Source organism: Podarcis pityusensis (assembly GCF_964106645.2).
Source record: "Podarcis pityusensis genome assembly, chromosome: 8".
In the NCBI taxonomy this organism is placed as follows: domain Eukaryota; kingdom Metazoa; phylum Chordata; class Lepidosauria; order Squamata; family Lacertidae; genus Podarcis; species Podarcis pityusensis.
In genome coordinates, this window is record NC_138033.1 from 20,096,976 (window position 1) to 20,122,213 (window position 25,238).

At 44.2% G+C, this 25,238-nt stretch overlaps 2 protein-coding genes across 9 annotated transcripts in view; both read right to left on the bottom strand.

Moving 5' to 3' along the window:
- Positions 1-154: 154 nt before the first annotated feature.
- On the bottom strand, positions 155-4,093 carry SLFNL1 (schlafen like 1). Of its 3 annotated transcripts, none has more exons than XM_081015445.1 (4): positions 3,963-4,093; positions 2,691-3,396; positions 1,512-2,130; positions 155-384 (listed from the first exon to the last, which is right to left on the bottom strand). In XM_081015445.1, exons 2-4 carry the CDS (start codon positions 3,141-3,143, stop codon positions 170-172), a joined length of 1,287 nt encoding a protein of 428 aa, XP_080871571.1. In that variant the 5' UTR covers positions 3,144-3,396; positions 3,963-4,093; the 3' UTR covers positions 155-169. The 3 variants fall into 3 exon arrangements, with proteins under 3 accessions (XP_080871571.1, XP_080871572.1, XP_080871573.1); XM_081015446.1 differs by having other exon boundaries at positions 3,933-4,055; XM_081015447.1 differs by having other exon boundaries at positions 190-384; positions 1,459-2,130; positions 3,963-4,092.
- An 811-nt stretch (positions 4,094-4,904) lies between these two features.
- The window catches only part of SCMH1 (Scm polycomb group protein homolog 1), a 46,899-nt gene continuing 26,565 nt past the window's right edge, over positions 4,905-25,238 (bottom strand). For 5 of the 6 annotated variants that reach the window (XM_081015419.1, XM_081015417.1, XM_081015418.1 and 2 more), the window contains 8 exons: positions 18,434-18,669; positions 17,286-17,412; positions 16,632-16,832; positions 14,810-14,992; positions 13,218-13,346; positions 9,411-9,614; positions 8,995-9,137; positions 4,905-6,910 (listed from right to left, as the gene is read on the bottom strand). In XM_081015419.1, the coding sequence (XP_080871545.1) occupies positions 6,785-6,910; positions 8,995-9,137; positions 9,411-9,614; positions 13,218-13,346; positions 14,810-14,992; positions 16,632-16,832; positions 17,286-17,412; positions 18,434-18,669 (1,349 nt within the window). In that variant the 3' untranslated portion in view covers positions 4,905-6,784. The remainder of the gene's footprint in view (positions 6,911-8,994; positions 9,138-9,410; positions 9,615-13,217; positions 13,347-14,809; positions 14,993-16,631; positions 16,833-17,285; positions 17,413-18,433; positions 18,670-25,238) is intronic. The other variant, XM_081015420.1, reaches the window with a different exon arrangement.

A 25,238-nucleotide genomic window follows, 5' to 3' on the forward strand; every position in this document is an offset into this window, starting at 1 on the left:
TATGGCATTTTTCCATAGGAAGCAAAATCCAGTGGTGCCATTCAGAGTTAAAATGTTAATGTGCGGTCTTGATGCCAAAGGAAAATAATGCTCTCCAGTAGCCTTGAAGAAGGTACCCAACTTAGGAATAAAACCCAGTCATGGCTCCAGAATTCTTCCTGCAAACCACCTACAAATACAAGAAACCTGTTAGATGCAAGCTCTTTATTGGACTACATTTCCTTTGTGTGCAGGTTTTGTAACTGGTTGGCTTGTGGTGGTGTTTAGCTGTCACATGAAAAAACAGCAGGTAGCATTGCTGGTATTTTGTTGCTGGAAGGCTTCCTTCTCCTTCAGCAAGCTCTCTATTTTCATCTCCAAATTCTTGATCTCCTCTGTCCATTTCTGGAGATTTATAAAAAGCAGGAGTTATTTCCTTTCAGATATTTGCAGCTGCTGCCAAATTACCTTTTTGTCCAAAATTGATCTCTGGCAGTGAGTTTTGCTAGAAGGGTAAATAGATTTGAGGGACTTGGCAGTATGTATTTCAGGCCAGGCTGTTTGGCTTGTTTCAAATGCAGCAGTAAGTGATAGCTACGGTGTGCATCATCAAGCAAAGAATAGCAATCAAAGGCCAAAGACAGCAGATAATGTGATTTATTGAATCTGCCTGCTATGGCTGCCACAATTGTCAGTCCACCAGGGATAGAATTCGTCAGTAGTGCTTTTTTGGGCTAGAACTAAGTGGGAAGCTGATCAAAAGGTTTTATAATTTTTCCCCAATAGAATTCATATTTTGAGGCATCTATTTTAACAAAAAGGTCCACTTCCTCACTGATAACCAATGGAAAGTAATTTGGTCTTAAATGTTTTAAAGGTCATTATTATTTATTATTAAATTTATATACCGCCCTATACCCTCAGGGCAGTTCACAAGTCAGTTCTTATTCTCCCCTAGCTCCAGTGTAACATTTTCTGAAGAAAGCAGTGAAGGTACCCGTCTGTGGCTAAACTTTCCCTATGCCTATTGAGCCAAGCTGCAAATAATTTTGACAAAATAAAAACTCCCCCACTCTGCTGCCACATATCAAAATCCAGACCCAAAGTGACACACAAAAATCCACTTCGGGATTTCCTCTCTGCCTTTCATTTCAGCAGCCTAATTGAGAAGGGGCGGGGGGGGGGGAGAGAAAGCATTTTTGTTGTAGAACACAGGAAAATGCTTTATACTGAATCAGACCATTGGTTCAACCTTCAGTATTCTCTACACTGGCTGATAGCTGCTCTTCAGGGTTGCAGGCAGGGGAGATGTCAGGAGTTAAGCGTGCGTGCAAGGCAAATGATTATCACTGAGCTATGGCCCTTCCCCCATTTAACAATGGTAACAATTGTTAAAACAATTGGGGAAGCCTTGCATATCACTTGGAGATAGACCAGTAGATTTCAATCCTGCTAGGCTGTGCAAAAACTGAAAATTACCTGCCGGCACCACTCTTGAATGGCACTACCAGTAAGGGGCCCCTGAATACTACCTTCTCGTCGCATGTATACTTCCCCTTGGTCTGTTTCATAAAGGAGCGGCTTGTTCTGCTTTGGAGGATGAACACTTAGTCGAATAACTTTCAGGAAGATGCCAGTGTCTTCGGCTTTGATAACTGGGATGAAGCTCAGTGTGTAGTCCGATGGGAAAACCTGCGGTTTGAAGCCTTTCAAAAGAGAATCTATGAGCAGCCGGATCCTGTCTTCATCTTTGTGGTCACACCTGACTCCACGTACCATGCCGTTATCCTCAACCCCCACAAAAAGGCTGCCACCTTCACTGTTGAGAAATGCGCACATATACTTCCGCACATGATGTTTTAGGGTACCTGCCAGATATTCCCCACTTCCACGTTTGAATTCCACGTTCCGGGTTTCGCTGCCCATGGAAGCTCCATAGAATAGGCACTCTTTTCCTACGATTGCTCTCTGGACAATGGCACTGTCTGAGCGGGTGCCGCTCAGAAAGGCCTCTGGCCGTTCTGCCATACAGGAGTATTGAGGAAACTTTTTGATGCGGTTGAGATAGTTTTCGTTTAGAATCAACTTCCTGCTTCTCTCATACCCTTGCCCTCCCAGAAAAGTTTCTGAGCTGCTGCCAACAGAGTCACTCTGCAGACATGACAAGGAAAAAACAGGTAAGGGCAAATGCCATGGAGATGGGCTATAGCAAATACAATTCTTTGGGGGTGGGAGGAGGTAGCGTCATTTAAACTAGGAAGCTATTTGGATAATGGCTATAACATACAAACCCCTTTAACAACCCTCTCCCTTCCTGTCTCACACTGATGCTGGGAGTTAGACAACTCATCATCTGAGACATGCAAAATAGGGCAATAGGGACTGACTCTGGTAGGGGCTGAGCTAAAGGAAGTGCGTATATCTAGTAACTAAACAAGTTGACCGGGGTGATTATTACAGTCATTGGAAGTTTGAAAGTGAAATCTGGGGTGTTTGCCTTAGATGTTTGACTATAGAAACTATCAAAAAAATGGGAATGTAGATGATTAATTTATTTCCTTTCACTGCTCGGATCAGTATCAAGAAATGTACAGTACTCTGAAGGTCTAATGAATATCTCTTGTAGGAAACCCAGCCGGATGGGCGGGGTATAATATTTTTTTTAATTATTATTTTCTTTTCTTTCAGTGTTCCCATTGCTGGAGCCTTACCTCTCTGTTACCTTTGGCATGAAATGCAAACGTCTTGCCATGTCCCACGACGAGATTCTTCCCTTTCTTCACAAGCTCCTTGGTAAGCTCCGACTCTGTCTCAGAGGCAAGTAGCAGCTGCTTTATGACATGCTCCAAGCTGGAGTCTGTGGCTACCTGGACAAAGGCATAGGCTTGCCTGCGTTTCTTTACCACTTCAATGTTGTGTCTCTGGAGGGTGACGCTAGCCATGCCCAAGACGTCCTTGAGCATGCTGCAGAGAACTTCACGGGAATACTTTGGGTTCAGGTTGCCAACGTAGAGAACATAGGGGCGTGCCTGCCCAGAATCTTCATCTTCTTCTACCTCCTCCTCAGCTTTCGCCTCTGTCAAAGACTGCTCTGTGGCCTGGTCAACGTTGCCAACTGGTAATGCACATTCTACTATGATCTCTGGAATGGTTGTTGCTTCCATTTGCAGACCTAAAAAATGGTCTGAAAAATTCTAGAAGCGGGATTGGTGGTAGTTGCTCTTATTCCTCATTGGGGTATAGCTGGCTGGTGTACAGGAGGCCAGACTGCCTTGCTAATTCTATGCTGAACTTACTCTTATTACTCAGCACATGACTGAAGTATGGTCACTAGTTTCTGGCTTGTTTCTGTGGTCGATGAAGAAACGGGGAGCTACAGGAACTGTGGCGGAAAAGGCCTTGGCATGGTTTCAAAGCCTACGGGGGAAAAGAACCCACAATAAACCTGAATTTTGCTTCTAGCAGTCATTATGTCGTTGCTTTTCCTTGGCCCTCTCTTTTATATAGAGTAGGTCAATGAGACTTAAGAACATAATTGCCTTGCTGGGTTCAACCCAAGGTTCATGTATCCCAGCACTCTAATTCCAAAAGTGGCCAGAAGATGCACTTAAAAGCTCACAAGAGCAGGTGCCATTATTAATCTTCAGCATGTGGTCCCTGGCTGCATGCTGCTTCTGTACCAAGAGGTTTTATTTACCTACAGTGGCTAATATTCATGGAGACAAGGTCTGTGTCCATCAATGGCTAATCCTTTTGAAAAAGCCACCCCAGCAAGTGGCCATTACAGTATCTTTCAGTATAAATGATGTTGAGAATTATCCCTACTGATTGCAAATTAGCCTGATTGGATACTAAGTTCTAGCAATGTATGAGAGGCAGAACATTCTCTCTATCCATTTATAAACCTCTGCCAGAGTTAATTTTTTGCCCAGGGATAACTTCTATTTCCCTACCCTCTGCAGCATCCTCAAAAATCAAGTTACCATGGAAGGAGGTGGTGCTCATGCTGGACTGAACAGGTTTTTGTTGTTCAGAAGCCCTGCTGCTTCCAGGTAGGCCCTTCTTTGGCCTGTCCCCTCTGAGTCTCTTTAATAGAGCTTAAATTGTGAGGTCATAGATGCCCTTGCTACTTACAGTTCTAACCTCTGTTCACTTGGAGGCTTCCTATGGAGAAGCAGTACTTGCTCACCTAAAGGAAGATGGACACAACTGCTTCCAATTTGAAGCTTAAATACCACAGCAAGGTTTCAAGATACCAGCAATAGGAAGGCATTAGAATTGCAGTGAGCAAATACCCGGATCGCAGCAACTGAGGGTGTGTGTGTGTGTGTGTGTGTCAGTGGTAGGGAACCCAAGTCTTAGGGGTTAAATGCAGCACTCCAGTCTGTTCCCACTGGTCCTTGACACTTTCCCCAGGTCACACCTTTTCATGATCCATGGCCCCCTTGAGTGTTTTTGCCCAGCTGGAATGTGTCACTGAATAGTGATATAAATGCTTTTGGTTTTACCTGGATTGAAAATTGAACAATGCATGTGCAGAAATCTCCTTTCGAGTTTTGCATTGCTGGAAAGCTGCCTACCATACATACAAAAGGTACAAGTTACCCTAACCCTTACCTGTGTATGCATTTCAGTTGTGCTAGATCATATTTAAATGCATTTAACGTGTAAATGGAAGATTCTCTTGTAGGGAATGAGAAAAACAGGGTTGCAAGTGGAAAACTTGGTAGTGGTCTTTACTGCCTCCATCTCAGACTCTGTTGTTAAGGGTGTGGGGATGGAATGATGTTTCTCTCAGCTTTTCCTGATAAGCCCAGAGACCCAGTACTGATTTAGGATGGATGAATCCCTGGCCCCACTCTTTTGTAGTGTCTTAAGTTGTTCATGTAATCAATCAGCGGAGAATCACAGCACAGCTCCACCTATCCTATTTCCCCCCACTCTTTTATTTATAAACAAAATCAACAGAATAAGTGCAGAAAAGAATATTGGCAGCCCCTTGCCCCCCGTTACCTGCAGCAGGCAGTGCTCACAGAAATGGTATTCTGCAGCCAGGCAGTGATGGCAGACAGAGGTAACCACCCCCCTCCCACCAAAGAGAGCTACACCAGACAACCCAAAATATCGGCCGAGTCACACTAATACCCCATTGCACTGCAGTGAGCTCTGGCTCCTTCCTAGAAGTGGCTTATTGCCTATGAATTTTCATTGCTTGGGGTTTTTTTATTTTTTGCATTATCAATTTAGGTTGTCTCTAATCCCTCCTTCTGGGCTAGTCTGAAATCACTCTTCCGCAAGAGCCTGGCATCCACTGGAAGGGTAGCAAGTTAGGAAGAGAGAAGTGCCTACAAGGAGATGCACCTTAAAGCTGCCCTTCCTCACTTTATTAGTGTAGGGCAGGAAACAGCCAAGCACAACTGAATCTCAAGGTCCATTTGTCCTCATCCCAAAGGGTAAGTCGCTAAGGCTACTCTCCAGAAAGTGGAGGAAAGGAAACACACACTACTTTGCTTTCTCAAAGCAAAGGAGGTTTCAGTCTAGGACCTGGAGAGGGGCAGAGCTTTGGGGAACCAGCTTAACCACCTTCTTTTCCCATTCTCATTGGCCAGCAGCAAAAAAAAGCCCTCTACTATGAGACAACGCAGGCCACTGCCCAAGTGCCATAAAAAATAAATACATTAAAACGTTTTTCAGAATACATACAAACAAAACAATTCATGTTCCCAATTTGAGTTTGGGAAGGACAAACCATCTAAATATACCTGTTTCCCATCCATCTGCTATCCCACACACTTGGTCAGGTAGCTACAACTGAACAGCTCTGACAGACTGGAGGGGTAAGTTGAACGGTACCGTTGTGGAATAAGAAACATTTGATTCCTCAGAAAAAAGGTTAAAACAGTTGCTATTCCCATAGCAAGTAGAAAAAACATTTCAGGATCTTAGTGGGGGGAAAGCTTGAGTTGTTCAGCTGTGTGCTCTGTGACACTATGATAAGGGAACCTACATTTTCCTCCCTCTCCATTCTTCCCAGCTCACTTAGAGAGCTGCATGGCGATATCAACACAGATCCACTGCTGTGCCCTACCACGATCATCTTCTCCTCCTTGTTCCAAATAAATATTAGAGCTTTCTGCCCACATGCCAGCAACTCAGTAAAACTGCTTGAGACCTCCATGGAGGAAAAGGCTGTAACAGCACCAAGTGAAGAGATGGCAGGGTGGCGTGTCCTCTGCCTTACCCACCCACCCCTGCCACCCAAGGGAGTAAACAATCTGGTTAGCAGCAGCTGCTTGTCACATGCCAGAGCTGGATTCTCACAGTCAATCCGTCCTGTATGGCACAGAAAAAGGGAACACCACCTGGCACTGCCAACTTCAAGTCCAAACCGTACTCTTCATAAGGCATGAAGGGGATTCTTGAGGAGGGCAGCAAAAGAAGGCAGGGCATCTGAAAAGTAAGAAGGGCCAAAACAACCATATCCGACATGAGTGTGGCTCTGCCAGAGTGCCACACACATACACACAGGGAGAAGCATATTCTTCCTTACAAGCTGGACTGCGGTCCCAAAACGCCATCAGCAGAAAATAGAGGAAGCATTCATCCCTTTGTACCAACAAGCCAAGTCTCATTTGATTGATAGGGGTGCCCAGGGTCTTCCTCCAGGAAACCACCTCCTGTCTGCTGGCGAAGGTGTCCTCATAGTGCTGAGATGTGTCGGGCAAGGAATGTAGGCACGCATACCTGCCTGCGTGGGGAGTTGAGAGCGCCACTTTGGCCAAGACTGCACCAGGAGGATTCTTTTTCAGAACTTGCCCTGCTTTAACTTGTCAATGTGGTAGGTGAGTTTCAGTGCTGGCCCAAGCTTCAAGCCCATGTACTTCATCATCATATCGCTGCGCAACAAGAGCAGGGCCTTGCCGTCAATCTCCTGGAAACACAGAACAGAGAGAACCACATTTGTCTGGCCAAGCCTCTTAACAGCAAGATAATGCCTCGACATGGCCAGAAGCAAAACTTCAAAGAGACGGGTGGGGCTAGAACTAGTTTGAGATAATGCTATGGTTGGGCTGATGGACTTTTCAACATTACTTGTATAGAAGATGGAATTTGTTCCAGGCACTGCTTTTTCAAAGCTGTAAGGCACTATGGCATAACAAGCAACACATACCAAAATCTCAGCTGTACAACCTTTAAAGCAGGCCTGGGGAATGCGTAGCCTGCCAGATGTTACTGGACTACAACTCCCATCATCCCTGAGCAGTGGTCATCATGGCTGAGGGAATGGAGTCCAACAACCTCTGGAGATCCGCACATTCCCCACTCCTGCAGTAGGATATTGAGACTATGTGGCTGCACATCTAGATATACAGTGTTGTTGCAGGCTAGCAACAAAGTGAGGCAATAGCTTGGTGGTAGAGGACATGTTTTGCATGCAGAATGTTCCAGGTTCAATCCATGGTCTTTCTAGTTAAAAGACTCAGTTAGCAGGTGATAGGTAACACTGCTCTTTGCCGAAGACCCTGGAGAGCTGCTGCCAGTCAGAGTTGACAAAACTGGGCTAGATGGACCAATGGTTTGATTAAATATAAGGCAGCTTCCTATGTTTCTATGTTCCAGCTCTAGCCCTGCTCCCAACACTACAATTGTCTAAAGCAGGCACGGGGAACAAGTGACGGGACTCCCATTTCCCAACGTACCTGATTTTGCAAAGTGATGGAAACTGAAGTCAATAACATCTGGAAGGACACCCATTCTATTCCTATTCCAAAAGATGAAAAGGGTGGTCTTCCCTGTCTAAAGCCAGTATAGCTATTTGGGGAAAATCTGACCTGTAGCAATTTTTTGTTCCTCCCCACAACCCAACTGCTCTATACCAAAGGCAGTTATGCCCTTTTTGCATATACATAAATAAATCCAAATTCTGCAAGCACAGAAGCTGTTTGGCACAATTCTGCTTTTGCTAAAAACAGGGAAGACAACAACTTCTGTAAGTCACTGGATATCTTTTTCAGTCTTGCTCAAATACTTTAAAGGCTGAATTGCATTGTTGGGTTGAAAGGAGAGATTGTCAGGGAGCCACATCTGAAAGCCCAGACAAGGTTTCATGCTGGCTATCAGCTAGTGTCAACCTTGCCTGCTTTCTCTCTCTCTCCTGACAATGCCCGCCACCAGCATTTTACCTCATCTCCCTCCCCTTCTTGAACTGTATTCGTCTCCTTCACCAGCACATACTCACATGAATAAAAATGAAATCTAAGATGATGCTATCACCAGACTTGGGGGGAGGGAGATTTCATGGGAGCCTTTTATGTACTGTGGGAACAAGTCTTGCCTCAACCCTCCCCTCCAATCTACGGTGGGGATGTTTTGTTTATTCCTTGAACCAAATATGTGAAATCCCAGGAGGCCCCAGGGGAAGCAGACAGATCCTTATTAGAGCCCAGCTATTAGTCACCTGCTAAAAGGTGCACAGAGGAGAATGGAAATGAGAGGGCTGCACTCAGTTCAATAAAATAGCTCACTATTCCTGAGATCAGTTGCCAACTCAGTGCCACCAGGACTGTTACTACTTCACAGTTTTACAACATTTTAACTGTGCAAAAGCTGGCATTCTGCCCAGTCAGGTATGTCGCTTTCAATAGGGCAGTTGCACAGATCTGCACAAGACGTGCAAACCAAGATGGCTGTCATACAATACTCGTGAAGCTGAGCCCTCAGTGAGACACATGCAGCAGAGATGATCTCTTGTGCTTTGGTCTTTGCTCTACATCTGATGATCAAGCACATCCACCCTGCTGGAGCTTTGCTTCCTCTGACTAGACAAGGACCAAAGCTTCCCAAGGGGAAAGGCACTTGGTACAAAGGAAGTTTGGTAAAAAGTAAGGCTTCTTTGTTAAAGACTGCCTTATGGTGGCTGTGAGTGCTTGTGCCATGATTCTTGCAGCAGGAGGAGTGACTGTGAAAGAGACACCCCCCCACACACAAATCACCCATGGTGTTGGTTATATTTACATGCTTTCGGAAGAGGTCTGCATGGGGTCCCAGTTGTGGGTCAGCTTCCCTCACAAACTGCATGACATCTTCCACTGTCCAGCCAGATGGGTCTCGGCTGCCCAGCCGTGAGGTGTCTCGAGGAGCAAGGTATCTGTCAGAGCCTAGAGGGAACAACGGAAACAAATCAACAAAACCCAAACACATTTGTGTCCTGGCATGACACATGATTTTTCCAGATGGTCTTTTTTCAAAAGACTGCCACCCGTTTTGTCAGTGTTAGTTTGCAAAGAGCCACTTTCACGTGAACAATGCTGCATGTCACTAGTTGCCCCCTTCTCTTCCATCATGCATGGGAAATAATACATTGCATGGAAACACAAGAATGGAGCTAGGGATACTTCATTAGAGAGAAGAGAGGTTCTAATTGCCCTTACCCCCGGCACTAAGTCTATGCAAGGCAGAGGTACTGCACTGAGAAAGACTGGAGGGCTGGTGAAGGTGCCTGTATCCTTGAAGTCTGTAGTCTCTTGAATTCCTGCTGGGACTGGATGCACTGACAGCATTCAAGGCGGAGTCCATGGGGTCTAGGCGTGGCTCCAAGGGACCTGGCAGGCCATCACTCAAAACAAACGTTTCACCTGGAAGACATACAACCAACTAATGAGAGAAGTGCAGCCACCAGCCACAATGCTGCAAAGTACGCAGAACATCCAAACCACAGAAACAGCCAGCTTCTGCCCAGACAGAAAGTCAGGAAAAGAACGAAGGGAAGGAGGAGGGGTAATCACTTTGCTCACTGAGTTCCAGTCCTTTTGGTGGCCTCCCCTTCTCTGCCAGTTTCATTCACTAATCCAAACTTATTGCTACTTACATTTCATCATTTAGTTTGACCATCATAAAAAAAGTTAGCAGGGGTAGGGAAGAGAACTCTTTCTAGCTCAAAGGCCGCATCCCCTTTGAGTCAATCTTCCAGGGGCTGTGGAAGGCACAGTGTTCGGAACAATTCCTACCATTCCCCATAAGAGGAAGAGACATGGTAGTGACTCCCTACTGAGGCGGACAGAGGCAGCAGTGTGCAGAGATAACAGGATGTCCTGGGAGGTGTGCCGTTTTCCAGGCACAACGATTCACAATGTGACAGAGGTTGCTGAGTTTGATAAGCCCACTGAACAAAACTTTTTCCTTCTGATTCATTTGGGTACAAGCGATACTGCCAGACACAGCCTTTGACATTCAGCAAGGGACTATAAAACTCTGGGTAGGACGCTGAAGGGCCATAGGGCACTGGCGGTCTTTTCATCACTCCTTCCTGTTGACGGTCATGGGTCAGGGAGAGGACAATACTAGAAGTAAACCTCTGGCTGCACAGGTGGTGTCATCAGGAAAGGTTTAGCTTCTTGACCATGGTCTCCACTTCCTGGAGGAAGGACTTCTGGCAAGAGATGGGTTACACCTCACAGTGGTTGGTAAGAATGTGTTTGTTAAGAGTCTTGAAAACCTGATATGGAGAGTTTTAAACTAAATCCTGTGGGCAGATGGGTGGGGGAGACAATACTACAGGTGACAGAGGGAAACCATTACCACAATGATAAAAAAGTGATCTTTCTGTACTCCAAGCTGTTTGCTACTAAACTCGGTGTACATGAAGTGCAGTCCAAATGATCCCTCAGCATCTGGGCTGGATTCACTGTACCAGTTATGTCTGTGGCAGCCTTGGGCAAGGACCTATGTTTGTGCAACAGGGCTTTCCCCCATCTCTCCACCCTGCGTGTCCCTGCAATGAGTTCAAGGTAGTGTTTGGGAGAACCCCCAGAACAACATGGGGGTGGAGTGAGGATAAAGGTAAAGGTACCCCTGCCCGTACGGGCCAGTCGTGTCCGACTCTGGGGTTGCGCGCCCATCTCGCTTAAGAGGCCAGGGGCCAGCGCTGTCCGAAGACACTTCCGGGTCACATGGCCAGTGTGACGAAGCTGCTCTGGCGAGCCGGCACCAGCGCAGCACATGGAAACGCCGTTTCCCGTCCCTATTTATCTACTTGCACCCGGGGGTGCTTTCGAACTGCTAGGTTGGCAGGCACTGGGACCGAGCAATGGGAGCGCACCCCGCTGCGGGGTTTCGAACCGCCGACCTGACGATCGGCAAGTCCTAGGCGCTGAGGTTTTACCCACAGCGCCACCCACGTCCCTGGGGTGAGGATAGTAAGGTGGAATTGTTCCATCTGGCAAGTTGAAACAGTTGTGCAGACTGAATGACTGAAGAGTGTGATGCAGAATTCCACCCTCTGCCTGCCTGCTTTTCCTGTGAAATCCTATCATTAGAAATGAACTTCACTGAGAGTGCAACAGGCTCAGTATCTGCATTTGTGAATAATTCCTAGCAGGCTCTTGCAAGGGTTAAACCTGGACTGCAGACTGGAAAAAAGGTAGAAGGGCCTTGTCCATTCTCTACTGCATGAGTGTGGAACCACTGGTCCTCCATATGTAGCTGGACCACAACTCCCATCATCCTTTACCACTGGTCATGTTGACTGGGGCTGACAGGAGCTGGAGTCCCATAACATCTGGACCGCCCCAACCCCGCCCCCTCTACTGTATTGATAATCCCACAGCATCATTGAGCTGAACAATGTTTTCAGGAATATTGTTCCAAGGGCAGTATACCTGGGGAACAGTACCAGTAGGATGGCAGATGTAGGGTCATGCAACAGGACATTACAGATGGTCTCCCACCTACAGTGCCAACTCTTGCCAGAAAGAGAAAGAAACTTCCATAAGATGCCAGCTGGGTCATAACAAGGGCCCATCGTGCACATCATTGTCCAGGAAGCCTATAGGCAGGACATGAAAACAATAGCCCTCTTGTGCTATTGTTCCCCAGCAACTGGCATTCAGCAGTATGTTACTTCTGAACATATGGATAGACCTGTTCTCGATGAATCTGTCTAATACACTTTTAAAACCATTAAAACTATATAATAATAAAAGCTATAATAATCGTAAGGGGTTACAGTAGATTCAGCTCCAATTGCTACTCAAGGATTATAAAGCTCTTTGCAAGCCAAATTCCAGCAGCTCCATACTTGCATGCAATTGCTGTGAGGAACAAAACAATATGGAGCTAGGGAAAAATTCCAGCTCCAAAGTGTGATGCCAAACAAAACTTATTGTGGAAAGAAGTCATGTTGTAAACATTGCATTTGGATTGTCTGAAGACAACTGGATAATTGTATTGTGTATAAGAAAAAGCAGGCGGCTTCAGGAAATGTAGAGACTGCTTGAAGGGATGGAAAGAAACTCCCCTTTCCCCTGTCTTGACTTTCTCAAAATTCAGTAAGAGCTGGTCAGAAAAAATGGAGAATGAAGTTAATGGAATACGCAGAACTTGATAAACTAACAGGAAGGATCCGAGGCCTACGAGACCACAGATTCACTGAAGACTGGAGTAAATTTGTAGACTATTTGAAAAGTATTTGCGATGAACAATTAACGTTTGTAGGTTTGCAAGAGGCTCTGTGAAAATAATATTAGAAATATTGTAAAAAAGGGAATAAGAGGGAGAAGGTTTTTAATAAAAGGCAATATTAGATTAAGAAATATGGAAGAAGGACTAAAACGGAGGATTTGCAGAAGAGCTGAGGGAACTCCAAAAAATGTATTTGTGAAAAATTGTGTTGTGTGTTTTTATATTTTTGTATTGTAAAATGAATAAAAAATAATTAAAAAAAAAAGCTGGTCAGAAAAGTCTGGGGGGCCAGGAGTGGTTTCAGCAACTCAAATATGTGGGGTTTGGTTGCTTCACCCCTCAATGGTGCGCACAGCTAACAGGGACCAAGCAGGCTGTTCAATCCAGCACTGGAAGGTGCGGTAGGGAGGTACTTCCCTTTCCCTGAAACACTTCCTTCAATCCTAATTGTAGATTCAAGAATAGACATAGAAAGGGCAGGAAGTTACTGTCTTGATAGCCCTAAATCAACATTTGCCAATCTGATGTTTTTCAGAAGTTTTGAACTACAACTCCCATCAGCCTCAGTCAGAACAGCCATGCTGGTGGGGGGTGGAAGCTGTAATCTAAAGTATCTGGAGACCACCAAGTTGGCAAAAGCTACCTTAAACAATGAATGACCAGGATAGAAGCATGCTAGATTTGGAGCTGCTATATGTCTTCATACATCTCCATCAACCTATGCTGCTGATTCATAATTAATATTAACAGCCAGGCTGGGAAAAAGATGCTGTGCTCACCTTCCAAAGGGTGATGGTCATTCTTTGGTAACTTGGGGGAGAGAGCACTGTATGGAGGGGAATCTTGTAAATATCTCTTTGCACCCCGTCCTGGTCCCAGTAGAGAGACATCTAACGAAATGCTCCTGTCTAGAAAGAGAGAACAAGCCCTGCTTAGGATCAGAGTCTTCCTTGGGAATCAGCCCTGCCCAAGATCACCAGATCTTCCACTATGCGTGGAAGCCTGTACCTCAGTCAACAGACATCAGAGTTGCAAACTGCACCATTGTTTTGGAATCTAGTTGGTTCAAAATAAATAATACCTGCCAGCACTTTGGTCCATTCAATAAAGGAAGGCTTATGAAAGGGACAGTGGCACTTCACATACTGTTCTCAAGCCATTCTTTTACCTTTTAAGCGTGTGTGCAATTTAGGAAAAGAAATGATATTACTTGAGTTCTTCTGAATGTGAAACTGCTGAACATTTTTAATCAAGGCTCAAATTTTTCACAGCACTGTTTTAATAGACTACAGAGACCTAGGAGTTTTGGAGTACATTGTCAGCAATATGCTGATGACACACAGCTCTACTCCTTTACAACTGCAGGTGTGGCAGTAGATGCGCTGGACGGTGCTTTTCAAAATGGTTCTCAAATATATTGGCTGACTGTAGGGAACCTGGGTGTCTTAGTTTCAGTGAGCATGACTAAAAGTTTGAAGTTAGTTCAAGTCTATGTATGACATTTCTGAACAGCGGTAGGGTGCAACCTGATAAAACTGAGTGTTCAAACTCACAGAAATAGATACAGCTCGTCCATTATATCATTAGCACATTTTCTTTTGCACAGTGCTGACTCCTATGTGTCAAATTCCTAAAGACAGAAACCACCCAGTGACATATGGGACAATTAGCACAGGGAAAAGAACAATTAATTATGTCTAGCCCTAAGCCTTGCTTTTTTTTGCCAGTGCCTGCATATCTATCTGTCTATCTATCTATCTATCTATCTATCTATCTATCTATCTGACAGTAACCTCTATCTCCACCTTTCCAAGTAACCAATGAATTACCATGGCAGTTCTGAGACATGGTGACTGGCCAGCAGAACTTGTCTCATGTAACTCTTCCGGATGGCTCTTGTTATGCAGACTGCAAGCACCATTCAGCAAAAGACCTAGTTCCTGAATGGGCGATGGGTGTTTTGGGGATCCAGAGAGTAGCAGATACATAGGAAAGCCATTCAAACCCTTGTAATGCTTCACAGTAATCTAAGGCCACCACTACGTTTATAGGTTTACCATAATGTATTCAGAGCACAGAATCTGAGGTGTCTCATCACACAGTGCACCCAGCCCTGCTTACAAAGGAAGTGCTCTTAAACACTTCCAGTTCTTTGTCAGGGGAAATAAAAAGTTTAATGAAACTTTCGTTTCAAATTTTGGAGTAGTGTACAAAAGAGGCAGCCTGCAGGCAGAATGAACCCAATAAAAAACACACACCCCAAAAGGCATTTGCCCAGAGAATAAATATATCTGTGCTATTGCATTTTGTTTGGTAAAACCTTCTCAATCTGCAGAGACATACTGGAACAACTCTTAGCCCCAACTCCTACCTGGTAGGTACCTGTCGTGGTCGTACTCGCGTGAGTGCTGCACATGATGCTGAGTAAATGGCTGGTTCCCAAAGAGGTTGTCGCTACGTAGGTTGTGGCAGAGTTTCTCAAGGAAGCGGAGGACATAGGTAATGCTGTTGACTGCTGGCAAGGTCAGAGTATGCTGCTCATGATCAAACACAGCTGGCGGAGGAAAGAGAACAAAGACAAATTATAAAAGTCTAACAGGTTGTCTGGGATTGCTGGATCACATAGACCCCTCCTGCAATCCAGTTTACTGAATGACTAGAACCACAACTTTTCCTGGCTTCCACTAGACTAAGCACAAGCTAGCAATTATGGAAGCAGCAATCTTTATGAAATAACTGCAGATTTTACCTACTTACCTACCTACCTACCTACCTACCTACCTCTGGAGCATTGTCTGCATGGAAAGCAGAGAGATGGGTTTCGCAAAATACTTATGAGAACAACTGCCTTCTGAAATATCAAACACAAATATTTAAATCTTGCTTTTTGAGGATTACAAACACCTTCACAATGTGAAGCTGCAACAACTGTAGATGAATCTACCATGCCTTAGATGAGTAAATACAATGGGTGGCATTCAAAGACGTTTTACTCAGATCCACTGAAATTAGCGAACATAGCTAAATTAGGTCTGTTAATTTCAACACGTCTAGACTTGAAAATTTAATTGAATACCACTCAATGACAGTATTCCAATTTACTTTTTGAACTAATAGAACTGATTCCATCAGGGGTCTGCTTTTAATTGATTATTTTAGATTTTCAGGTTAAATAAAATCAAGCAAACACCTGGTTTTATTTAATGTTCAGTGGCTGATGGTTTTATGGATTATATTCACATTGCTTTATTATTGCATTGCAAACCACCCTGTGATCCTGTTTGGATGAAAGGTGATCTATAAGTAAAGTAAGTACATGAGCATCCATGAGGGAGGAGGTCCCCTCTCCCAGATAACTTCCAGATTCCCAGATTTCTTTCTTCTGCTTCTTCTTTTTAAAGCTTTTGTAAAACTTGAGTTATAAGGCAAAATGTGAAGGCACAATTCTCCTCAATTTTTGTGAGAAACTAGCCTTCTCCTTTCACTGTTGTTTTTTTAAAAAGTTTTTATTGAATTTTACAATATTAAACCATATAACAGAATATAACATTTATCATATAAAAATACCCCTTCCCATGACTTCCCTCAACTTCCCCTTCAGGTTCTTAAAATATTTACTACTACTGCTTAATTGTTGTCTTATTTTTATGATCTTATATCTAACTGCTCTTATTTTCTTATCGAATTTATACCGAATTTTCTTTCATAATTACATCTTACACTCAATTATATTTCATATTATTGTTTCTTGATCTTTGAACTTGTTTTCTTAGTTGGATGTGTTTAATCAAACCCTGCCACTGACTCCTTTCATTGTTTCACTTTGCCCACACCCCCTGGAATAACTGCTGTAGCCATTCATGATTAAGTATAAAATAAGAAAGTAGATCCACCAACTTCAAGAGAGACTGCACAAGAGTGTGGGAAGAAAAGGAATTCCTACTGCCTCAAAGGGAAAAAACAGCAACACACCTCTTGGTGCACGTTTTGCTGCTTTAAATACTTGCAATGTAACCCAGCAAGAGTGGGAAAATGACCCTGGCCTAATGAAGCCAATGGAGCCACACTGCAGTTGACTGTCTTTTCTTGCATACATTGAGATAGTCTTGAGAACACGACAACTGGGCTGTAACTTGTAGAAGTGTTCTCCTGGAGGACACTGTTCAAAACAGGGTAGGGCAGGCAGACCTTACCTGAAATGATCTCGCCTCCATGGCCTTGCTTCAGGAATGAGAAGACAGTATGCTGATGATAAGCACAATCAATGCAAGCTTGGACTGCCTGCTGCAGCACCACAGATGCTCGAGCTGGTCCAAAATGGTCAGGCAGCTGCTGGACTTTCTTTTTGTCCAGGTGAGGCCCAGTGCTACCATTCTTATTCAAGTAGATGCAAACTGTGAGGGGGAAAGGCAGAAGCCTTTAATAACTGGACTCTGGTTTGCCTGTAACTGACTGCGCAGTTACTAACTTGGTAGGTCTGCTCCACTGAAAAAAATCACTTGATGTTCCGAACAGCTTCCTTCCAGAGTCAGACAGTTCCCAAACCCTTTTACCCCAAGGGCCAATTATCTAGCTGGTCTAAATACCGGAGGACCGATTTTGATGCTGCATCAAAAGGCTACCATCACAGAACAGTATTTTTTAAAATGTGACTGTAAAATGAAACTGAGCAATTTCCCCCTCTTAAGTCTTCCACTCCCTCCACCAGTATAGACAGAAATGGAAGGGGTCATATATATGTATTACCAGCTTTAGTTTGTATATTACCTTAAAATAACTTCCTTCTAATTCCTGCCCCCCATAAAGAAATATTGCACCCAAGAAAGAGGATGAAATGCATTCCGCACCTGTAGGGGCCTGCATAGCAGAGCTAGGGATGGTTGCTGCATCCTGTGGTACTGTACTAGTGTCAGGTTCGGGAGTACTTGTTGTAGGGGAGGTTGGGGCTGGATTTAGTAAAGTTCGAGGTTTTCTCTGCAAAAAAAAAAGGAAAGAGATAATATTAATAAACTTTAAATTAAAAAAAATCATTCTAAACAGGCAAAAGGAAAAAACCAAAGTGGATAACATGGCACTGAGGACCTAATTTCAAGGAAGCCAGGAGGAAATGATGCATGAGGTGGGGGGGGGGGGGGGGAATAACTTGAGATAATAGCAACAAGTAAGGGGGCCTGAACAATTCAGTTACAAATGATAATGGGACAGGTATTTTAAAATGACAAACTTTATTAGTTTGTTACATTTCCATCCTGCCCACCCTCTGAAGAGCTCAAAAGCAACCTCCCATCCAGGTACTAGTCAGACCAACACCTTCGTTTTAGAAATGAAATGGGTACTTTCAGACCTCAGTTGCACCTCTAGCCAGCTTGAAATTGTACTGAAGATGGAAAGCTGCATTGGACTACAGTGGTGCCTCGCAAGACGAAATTAATCCGTTCCGCGAGTGTCTTCGTCTAGCGGTTTTTTTCCTCTTGCGAAGCAACCCTATTAGCGGCTTAACGGATTAGCGCTATTAGCGGCTATTAAAGGCTTATCGGCTTAGCTGCTAAAAGGCTATTAAAGGCTTAGCGGCTTAGATAAAGGGGGGGGAAAGCGAAAAAAAAATCTCAAGACTCGCAAGACATTTTCGTCTTGCGAAGCAAGCCCATAGGGAAATTCGTCCTGCGAAGCAACTAAAAAACGGAAAACCCTTTCGTCTAGCGGGTTTTCCGTCTTGCGAGGCATTCGTCTTGCGGGGCACCACTGTACTTGTGCTTCTAGCCCAGCAATCTGGGGTCTCTCAGATGATGACATTCCCATTACTTGATACTGGATGTTTTTAAATGGAAATGAACGTAGGATGTTCAAGAAATCATGTGATCAACAACCGAACTATGACCCCCCCCAATACCTGATTCTACAGATCTGTTTGCTTGAATAGTTTTTGAAAGGTACCTAAGTAGAACTGCTCCTAGTTGAGGAAGCACACACTAACTGTAAAGTCATGAATACACACCTTACTGCCAGGCTTTGGTCCCCTCTTCTTGGGGAATTTCAAAGGCTCCACAGCTTTGGAAGGGGTTGGAGTGGAGTGGTTGGTCAGAGCCTTGGGCGTCCGGCCTCGCTTACGACCAGGTTTGCGTCCCCTTTGTCCAGGCTGATGTTCCAGGAGAGTCTTTGTGCCACTGTGCATGCTGCCTTTTTCAGAGATCACATCAGGCACAGGGGGGAATGGGCTCTTTGGAATCACCACTACCACAAAAAAGGAGAGAGAAGACCATCAGGTACCAACACAGACTTATTCAAAAACACTTTCATGGACATCTGCGTATTCGACTGTACACTCAACAGAAGAGCCGCAACTCAGTGGTAGAGCACTTGCCTGATATGCAAAAGGTAACAGGTTCAATCCCTGACATCCTCAGGTTAAAAACTCCAGTCTGAAACCCTGGGGGGTTGCTGTCAGTCAGTTTAGACAATACTAGTTAGGTGGATCAATGACCTGCCTTGCTATGAGGCAACTTCCTATGTGCTAGTCTACTCAGAAGTAAGATCTACTGGGAGTAGAGATCGATGAGGCACACTCCCAGGTATGTGAGTATGGACCTGCAGTCTTAATCTGTTGCAGCAAACGCAGTCTGGTGGCACCTTAAAAAACAGTGAGCAAGCATATGATGGCAGAAGTTCTCATGGGCCACAGCCCACTTTGTTACATGTGACCCAAGAAAGCTTCTGCAACACCACATTTTAAGAGGTTACCAGACTTTGCTGTTCTGGCCGCATATGCTACATTTTTATGTGGTTTTCTTTTAAAGAGGGTGATTTAGACTTGCAGCATGAGATATGTCACTATACATTGCTTCAAGCCAATATATGGGTGTGGTGCAAGCCAACATTGTACAATCTGAACTGTGATAAATTGCAATTTAGATAAGCCCCAAGACAGTTCCAAGGGCCATGTCCAATATACTGCTAACGCTCGAAATCTGCCTCAAAGGCCAGGCGAAAGTTCAGTTCCTATTGGCAGCCATCTAAAAGTCACTTTCTGTGGCAGTTTGCTCATAAAAAAGGCTCTTGGACGCAATCTAAGAAAAATGAGACCGTTTCAACTACTCTTTCATGAAGTTCCATACAGCCCATACGGAAACTCCAGTGCAATCTATAACCTTGACTACTGTTATGCAAGACTAGACATAAATCACAACAAAAAACAAGTATTTCCTTTCCAAGAAAACTGTATGTTTATTTACAGAAAAACTTTATTTTGTTTAAATTGCCACTAATCCAATAATATGGTATTTTCTAAGATAGTTGTTCAGAGGTGTTATAGCTTCCAAGAGGCCTGCTTGGAACATAAAAGCTCTTCTGAAATGAAAATCACAAGGGGAAACCAGAGAACCATGCCCTCAAATGTTCACCTACTAAGCAGTTCCAACATTAACAAAAGAGAGAGAGAGAGAGTACATTGTAGGAATGTGGAAAAGGTTCACAAAAGAGCTATCAAAATCATCATGGGGCCGGAGCAATTTCCCTGTGAGGAAAATTCACAACATTTGGTGGGGCTTTTTAGTTTTCAAAAAAAGGAAAGGCAGGGAAGACATGACAGAGCTGTGCAAGGTTATGGGGGCAAATGTGGATGGGGACAATTCTACTCCCCTAAATACTGTAACTTGGGGCTAATTAATGCAGCTGAATGCTGGAAGATCAGAACTGTACTTCTTCACACAGTGTGCAATTAAAGCTTTGGAATTCGCTCCCACAACATGCAAAGATGACTACTAAATTGGATGGCTTTAAAACAGAACTAGACAAATTCATGGAGGACAGGGCGACCTATGCTTACTAGCCAGAACATCTCTTTTGGAGGTAGTATGCTGTTGCAGGCAATATGGCTCTGAATATCAGTTGCTGGAAATCACAAGCAGCAAGAGTGCTTTTGCACTCACATCTGCTTGCACATTTCCCAAGGCATCAATTTGGCCGCCATGAGAACAGAATGCATGTCTAGATAGGCCTCTGGCCTGATCCAATAGGTCTCTTCTTATGTTAGCAGTCCCCTAACCCTGAGACAAGATCATTTGTGAAGCATACTTTAGGGATAAGATACTCTCATATAATCCTGTTTTATTAGCTGCATTTTGAGCAACCTTATCTTATGCCTTTCCAACTATTCTCATGAGGTTTCTTTCTGTTTCTTTAAGGTTACAGCACTAAATGTTGGTTTCCTTTTACTAATTATTACAAGATCCTGCATTTTTGTATCTCCTAACCTTTCTGCTGCTCAAAAAGAGGCAAGTTATGAAAAACCTGTTCCTCCCTCCAACATATAAGGGAATCATGGAAATTAGTGCTAAGTACGACAACCCCATCCTTTGCACTACCCAAGAATCTGGCTTGTTTATTGACAACACTTGTTTTGAAGTTAGCTGTGTTTCCAGATGCTTTGTAGTCAGTTCCAGAACATAGAGCCCCAAGTTTTGTAGTATGTGTGGCAGCCAAACCAACTACAGCATGAAGAACAGTAGGCTGGCCCAGGCAAGCTGCTTATTAGCAGAGGTGAGGTGCAAAGCACCTGCCCCCTCAGCACACCTGCAGTGAGGTTTAATATGGAGGGGTGGAGAGGTCCTTCATCCAGCAGTTTAGCAAGCTGCTGGGAGAAGTGCCTTTCCAACAGAGGAAAAGGACAGAGGTGTCAGATCTCACTAATTCTCCTGGACCTCTAGTCTTTCCATACCACTGACCACAGCATACTTCTGGATAGGCTCTCGGGGTTGGGAGTTAAGAGGCATAATGTGCCATGGGAACACTGATTTAAGTTTATGCCTGGGAACTACTTCTCAGCCTCAGGGTGTTTGTGGGGTTCTGCAGGTTCCATCTAGTCTCCCGTGCTTTTTGTTATCTATATGAAACCTTGGTCACCTGGAGATTTGAGGTGAGGTGCTATCAACATGTTGATGATATCTAGCTCTAATTCTGCCTTTGCTCACACTCATAGAGGGCTGGATGAGGGCCAAACAAAGGAGCTTGATCCAGGCAAGATGGTGGTTCTGCAGTTAGGTAAGTAGTTTGTTCAAAGAGATGGATAAAGTTTTCACTCCAGATCTGGCTCCTTGATCCAACTTTTGACACTGAAGGCCTGAGTAGCTTCTGTGCCAAGCAGTCCCCCCCCCCTTTTTTTTTAAGCTTAGGCTGGTGGCCTTTGCTGGACAGAGACTGCCTGGCCACAGTTTTTCATTGTCTATCTTGGACCACCTACTGTAATGCAATATATGTAGGGTTGACTTTAAAGAATGTTGGGCAGCTGACTGCAACCACTCATAACTCAAATGGCTACAGTCTGTTTCCAAACAAATTTAAAGTGCTGCTTCTTAGTCCTAAAACCCCAGACAGCTTAGGACCCAGGTACCTAAGTGGACACTTGCTTGTATACAAACCTTGAGTTCGTTTTAGAGACTCTGCTCCAGGTTTCCCTACCAGTCAAGATAAGGCAGGTAGCAACTAAAGAGCAGAGCCTGCTTTGTGGAATTCCACTGCAAGGGAAGCCACCCTGATGCCAACATCCTGTCAGCACCAGCTAAAGACATTTCTGTTCTCCCTTATTTTAAACTGTATTATTTTAAGCATGTTGTAATTTATTGTATTTTAATTTTGTATTTCGTTTTGTAAACTACTGTGGAAGTTTCCCTGAAAGGCAGCATAAAAATATTTTAAACACACCCATACCCTCTGTCATTCTAACACTGCCCAAGGACTTAACTCTCTGAAGTAGTCAGTGGGTACAGTACAAAACAGTCTGACAACAGCTTGCCCACAAGGTTTGGACAGCTGCCTGTTCACAGAATTCCCACTCGTATTCAGCTGCAAGCCAAATGCCTAGAAATGATATTCTCTTTCTAGGAAGGACTAAAGAACAACCACTTAACTCCCAACATTGAATCTTTTGCTCCCACATAAGTCAGCCAGCCCCCAAGATTCTGCTTCAAAGAGGACACAAGCAATGAACACTAGAAATACAACTAAAAACAAATGTCAAAATCTGTTACCTTTCCGTCAGAGGCAATTCTACAGTGTCACTTTGACTTATTCACCTCCTAGTAGTCCAACTGAAGGCACGCTACCCTAAATGGAAGAGGTGGTGTAGACGCTTACAGGTCTTCTTACAGAGATGCCACTTTCCTTAATTTCTACCTGAAGCTGTTCTCCCTTCCAGGCAAATGAAGTAAAGCTTGCCGGGCCCTTAATCTGTACACAATTGTTTGGAAAAAATGGCAGACAAATACAAGAAGAATGTATGGTGCCACTTAACACATCTCCATGGCAACTTAAAAACGATTAACTTTTGCTTGCCTGCTGAGCAGAGTAAAGTTGTGTTGAAAAGGCTGACTGCATTAACGGGAACAAAGGAAACTGGGGCAAGCGTCTGCAATTATGATCTCTGCTGTACCCACAGTAACGTTCATCGCCCTTGGCACAGCAATGAAGGGAGTGCATCCTGTCTTAGGTCTCCTTTGCTTGGCAAGTTCTTAGTGCGTTCCTGCCAGCTGGGATAGTGCCAAGGCAGAAACTCCACTCCTCTGCATTCCAGATCTCCTGATAAAGTGGAAGACTGCCTCTGGCTCACAGTCTGCCCAAGGACAGTTAACTCTTGCAGTCCTGCCACTTGGCTGCTGTATCCAAGAAACTTCCTCTCCATTTTTGTGATGGTAATATTATTTATTTCCCAACTTTTCCTCAAACGGGGACTCAACACAGCTTACACAGATTAAAACGACATATACATTAATATCCATTAGCGCTGTCCAGCTCCACTAGGGTTTATTATTGTCAAGTTAAATCCCAAAAGTAAAGCTTGATGAGGGGGACGCGGGTGGCGCTGTGGGTTAAACCACAGAGCCTAGGACTTGCCAATCAGAAGGTCGGCAGTTCGAATCCCCGTGACGGGGTGAGCTCCCGTTGCTCGGTCCCTGCTCCTGCCAACTTAGCAGTTCAAAAGCACGTCCAAGTGCAAGTAGATAAATAGGTACTGCTCCGGCGGGAAGGTAAATGGCATTTCCGTGTGCTGCTTTGGTTTCGCCAGAAGCGGCTTAGTCATGCTGGCCACATGACCCGGAAGCTGTACGCCAGCTCCCTCGGTCAATAAAGCGACATGAGCGCCCCAACCCTAGAGTTGGTCACGAGTGGACCTAATGGTCAGGAGTCCCTTTACCTTTACCTTTTAAAGCTTGATGATGTGGTCCAATGGTATATGTGGCAAATATTCAGAAACTCGGTGAATGTTACTCTTTATCCTTTTAATCTTTTAGGAGGTTAATGGTAAAAATGTCAGAAAACCTGACAACCACCACCACTTGCCTTAGTCGACTGTTGTAATTTCATCATTGTTTCCTTATAATCGCCTCCTCCATCCCCTATGTAAGACTAGACAGGCCTCTGGGCAAGACAGCACAGATGATCAGATGCTGCATCAGATTTCTTCTCTTTATCACTATTGTCCAATGCCATTTCTGTGAGCTGGAAATTTTCACCATGGGCAATTAAAAATGTATAAAGAAAGATGACTTGTGTATTACCAGAGATAAGGGTGTGTAAAGAAAATATACTGATGCAGACAAAAACCTTGTGTAAAATATTGTAATTTTGGTGTAAGGAGTTTGGTGGGTGGGATTAGAAATCAGTGGCCACAGGCCAAAAATGATTAGAACTCCATGAGGCCCAAAGCTGCCAATGCAGGGGGTGTGTGTAAGGGGGCCATCAGCTGCCACAATGGGCCACTTTGAAAGATGGGTATTGAGGTGTTGGGTTGACAGACTCCCTTCTTTCTGAAAATAACTATCCGACAAAACTAGCTACATATTAAGAGAGGAGGCTAACTGGGATCATTTTCTCAAGGAATCCAGTGGTTCTGAAGGGATCAAATGGTTTCAAATATTCTCCTAAATACAGTGGTGCCTCGCAAGACGAAAAGAATCCGCTCCGCGAGTCTCTTCGTCTTGCGGGTTTTTTCGTCTTGCGAAGCAAGCCCATTAGCGGTTTAGCAGACTGGCGCTACAGTATTAGCGGCTTAGCGGATCAGCTGATAAGCGGCCTAGCGATCAGCTGTTAAGCGGCTTAAAGATCAGCTGATAAGCGGCTTAACAATCAGCTGATAAGCGGTTTAGCGGCTTGGGAAAAAGGGGGGGAAAAGGAAAAAACCCCCGCAGGAACTCGCAAGACATTTTCGTCTTGCGAAGCAAGCACATAGGAAATTCATTTTGCGAAGCACCTCCAAAACGGAAAACCCTTTCGTCTAGCGGGTTTTCCGTCTTGCAAGGCATTCGTCTTGCGGGGCACCACTGTATCAGAGAGGACTATGTTCTAAATATTTAGCAAGTGCCTTGCCATGTACCAATAAATGATATGTACCACTAGATGACAGAAGCAAGGATTAAACTACATGAACTTAGTAAAATCCTTTAGTCATGCTTCCGACTTTCTGAGCAGAGGTTTCTAAAACTTTCCAGAAATTTCAGAATTTTCTTAAATGGAGAACCTAGTAGTTATACATGCGAACACACAAGCACACACGATCAGGAACTAGGAACTAGGATCAGGAACTAGGATCACAAAGACTTACACATTGCCCCTGGACATAAAAGCCTCTACCTAGATGATGCAGAAAGTTACCTACTTGCTTACTTTATGACTCCATCTTCTTGATGTTTCCTCACCTGTTAATTATTGCATTTTATACGACCTTTCACACAAGTAAAAGCCAATTCTAGAAATCTAGCTCATGTTTAGCATTCATTTCCATGTTAATTGTTTCCAGAAAAAAAAAAAAT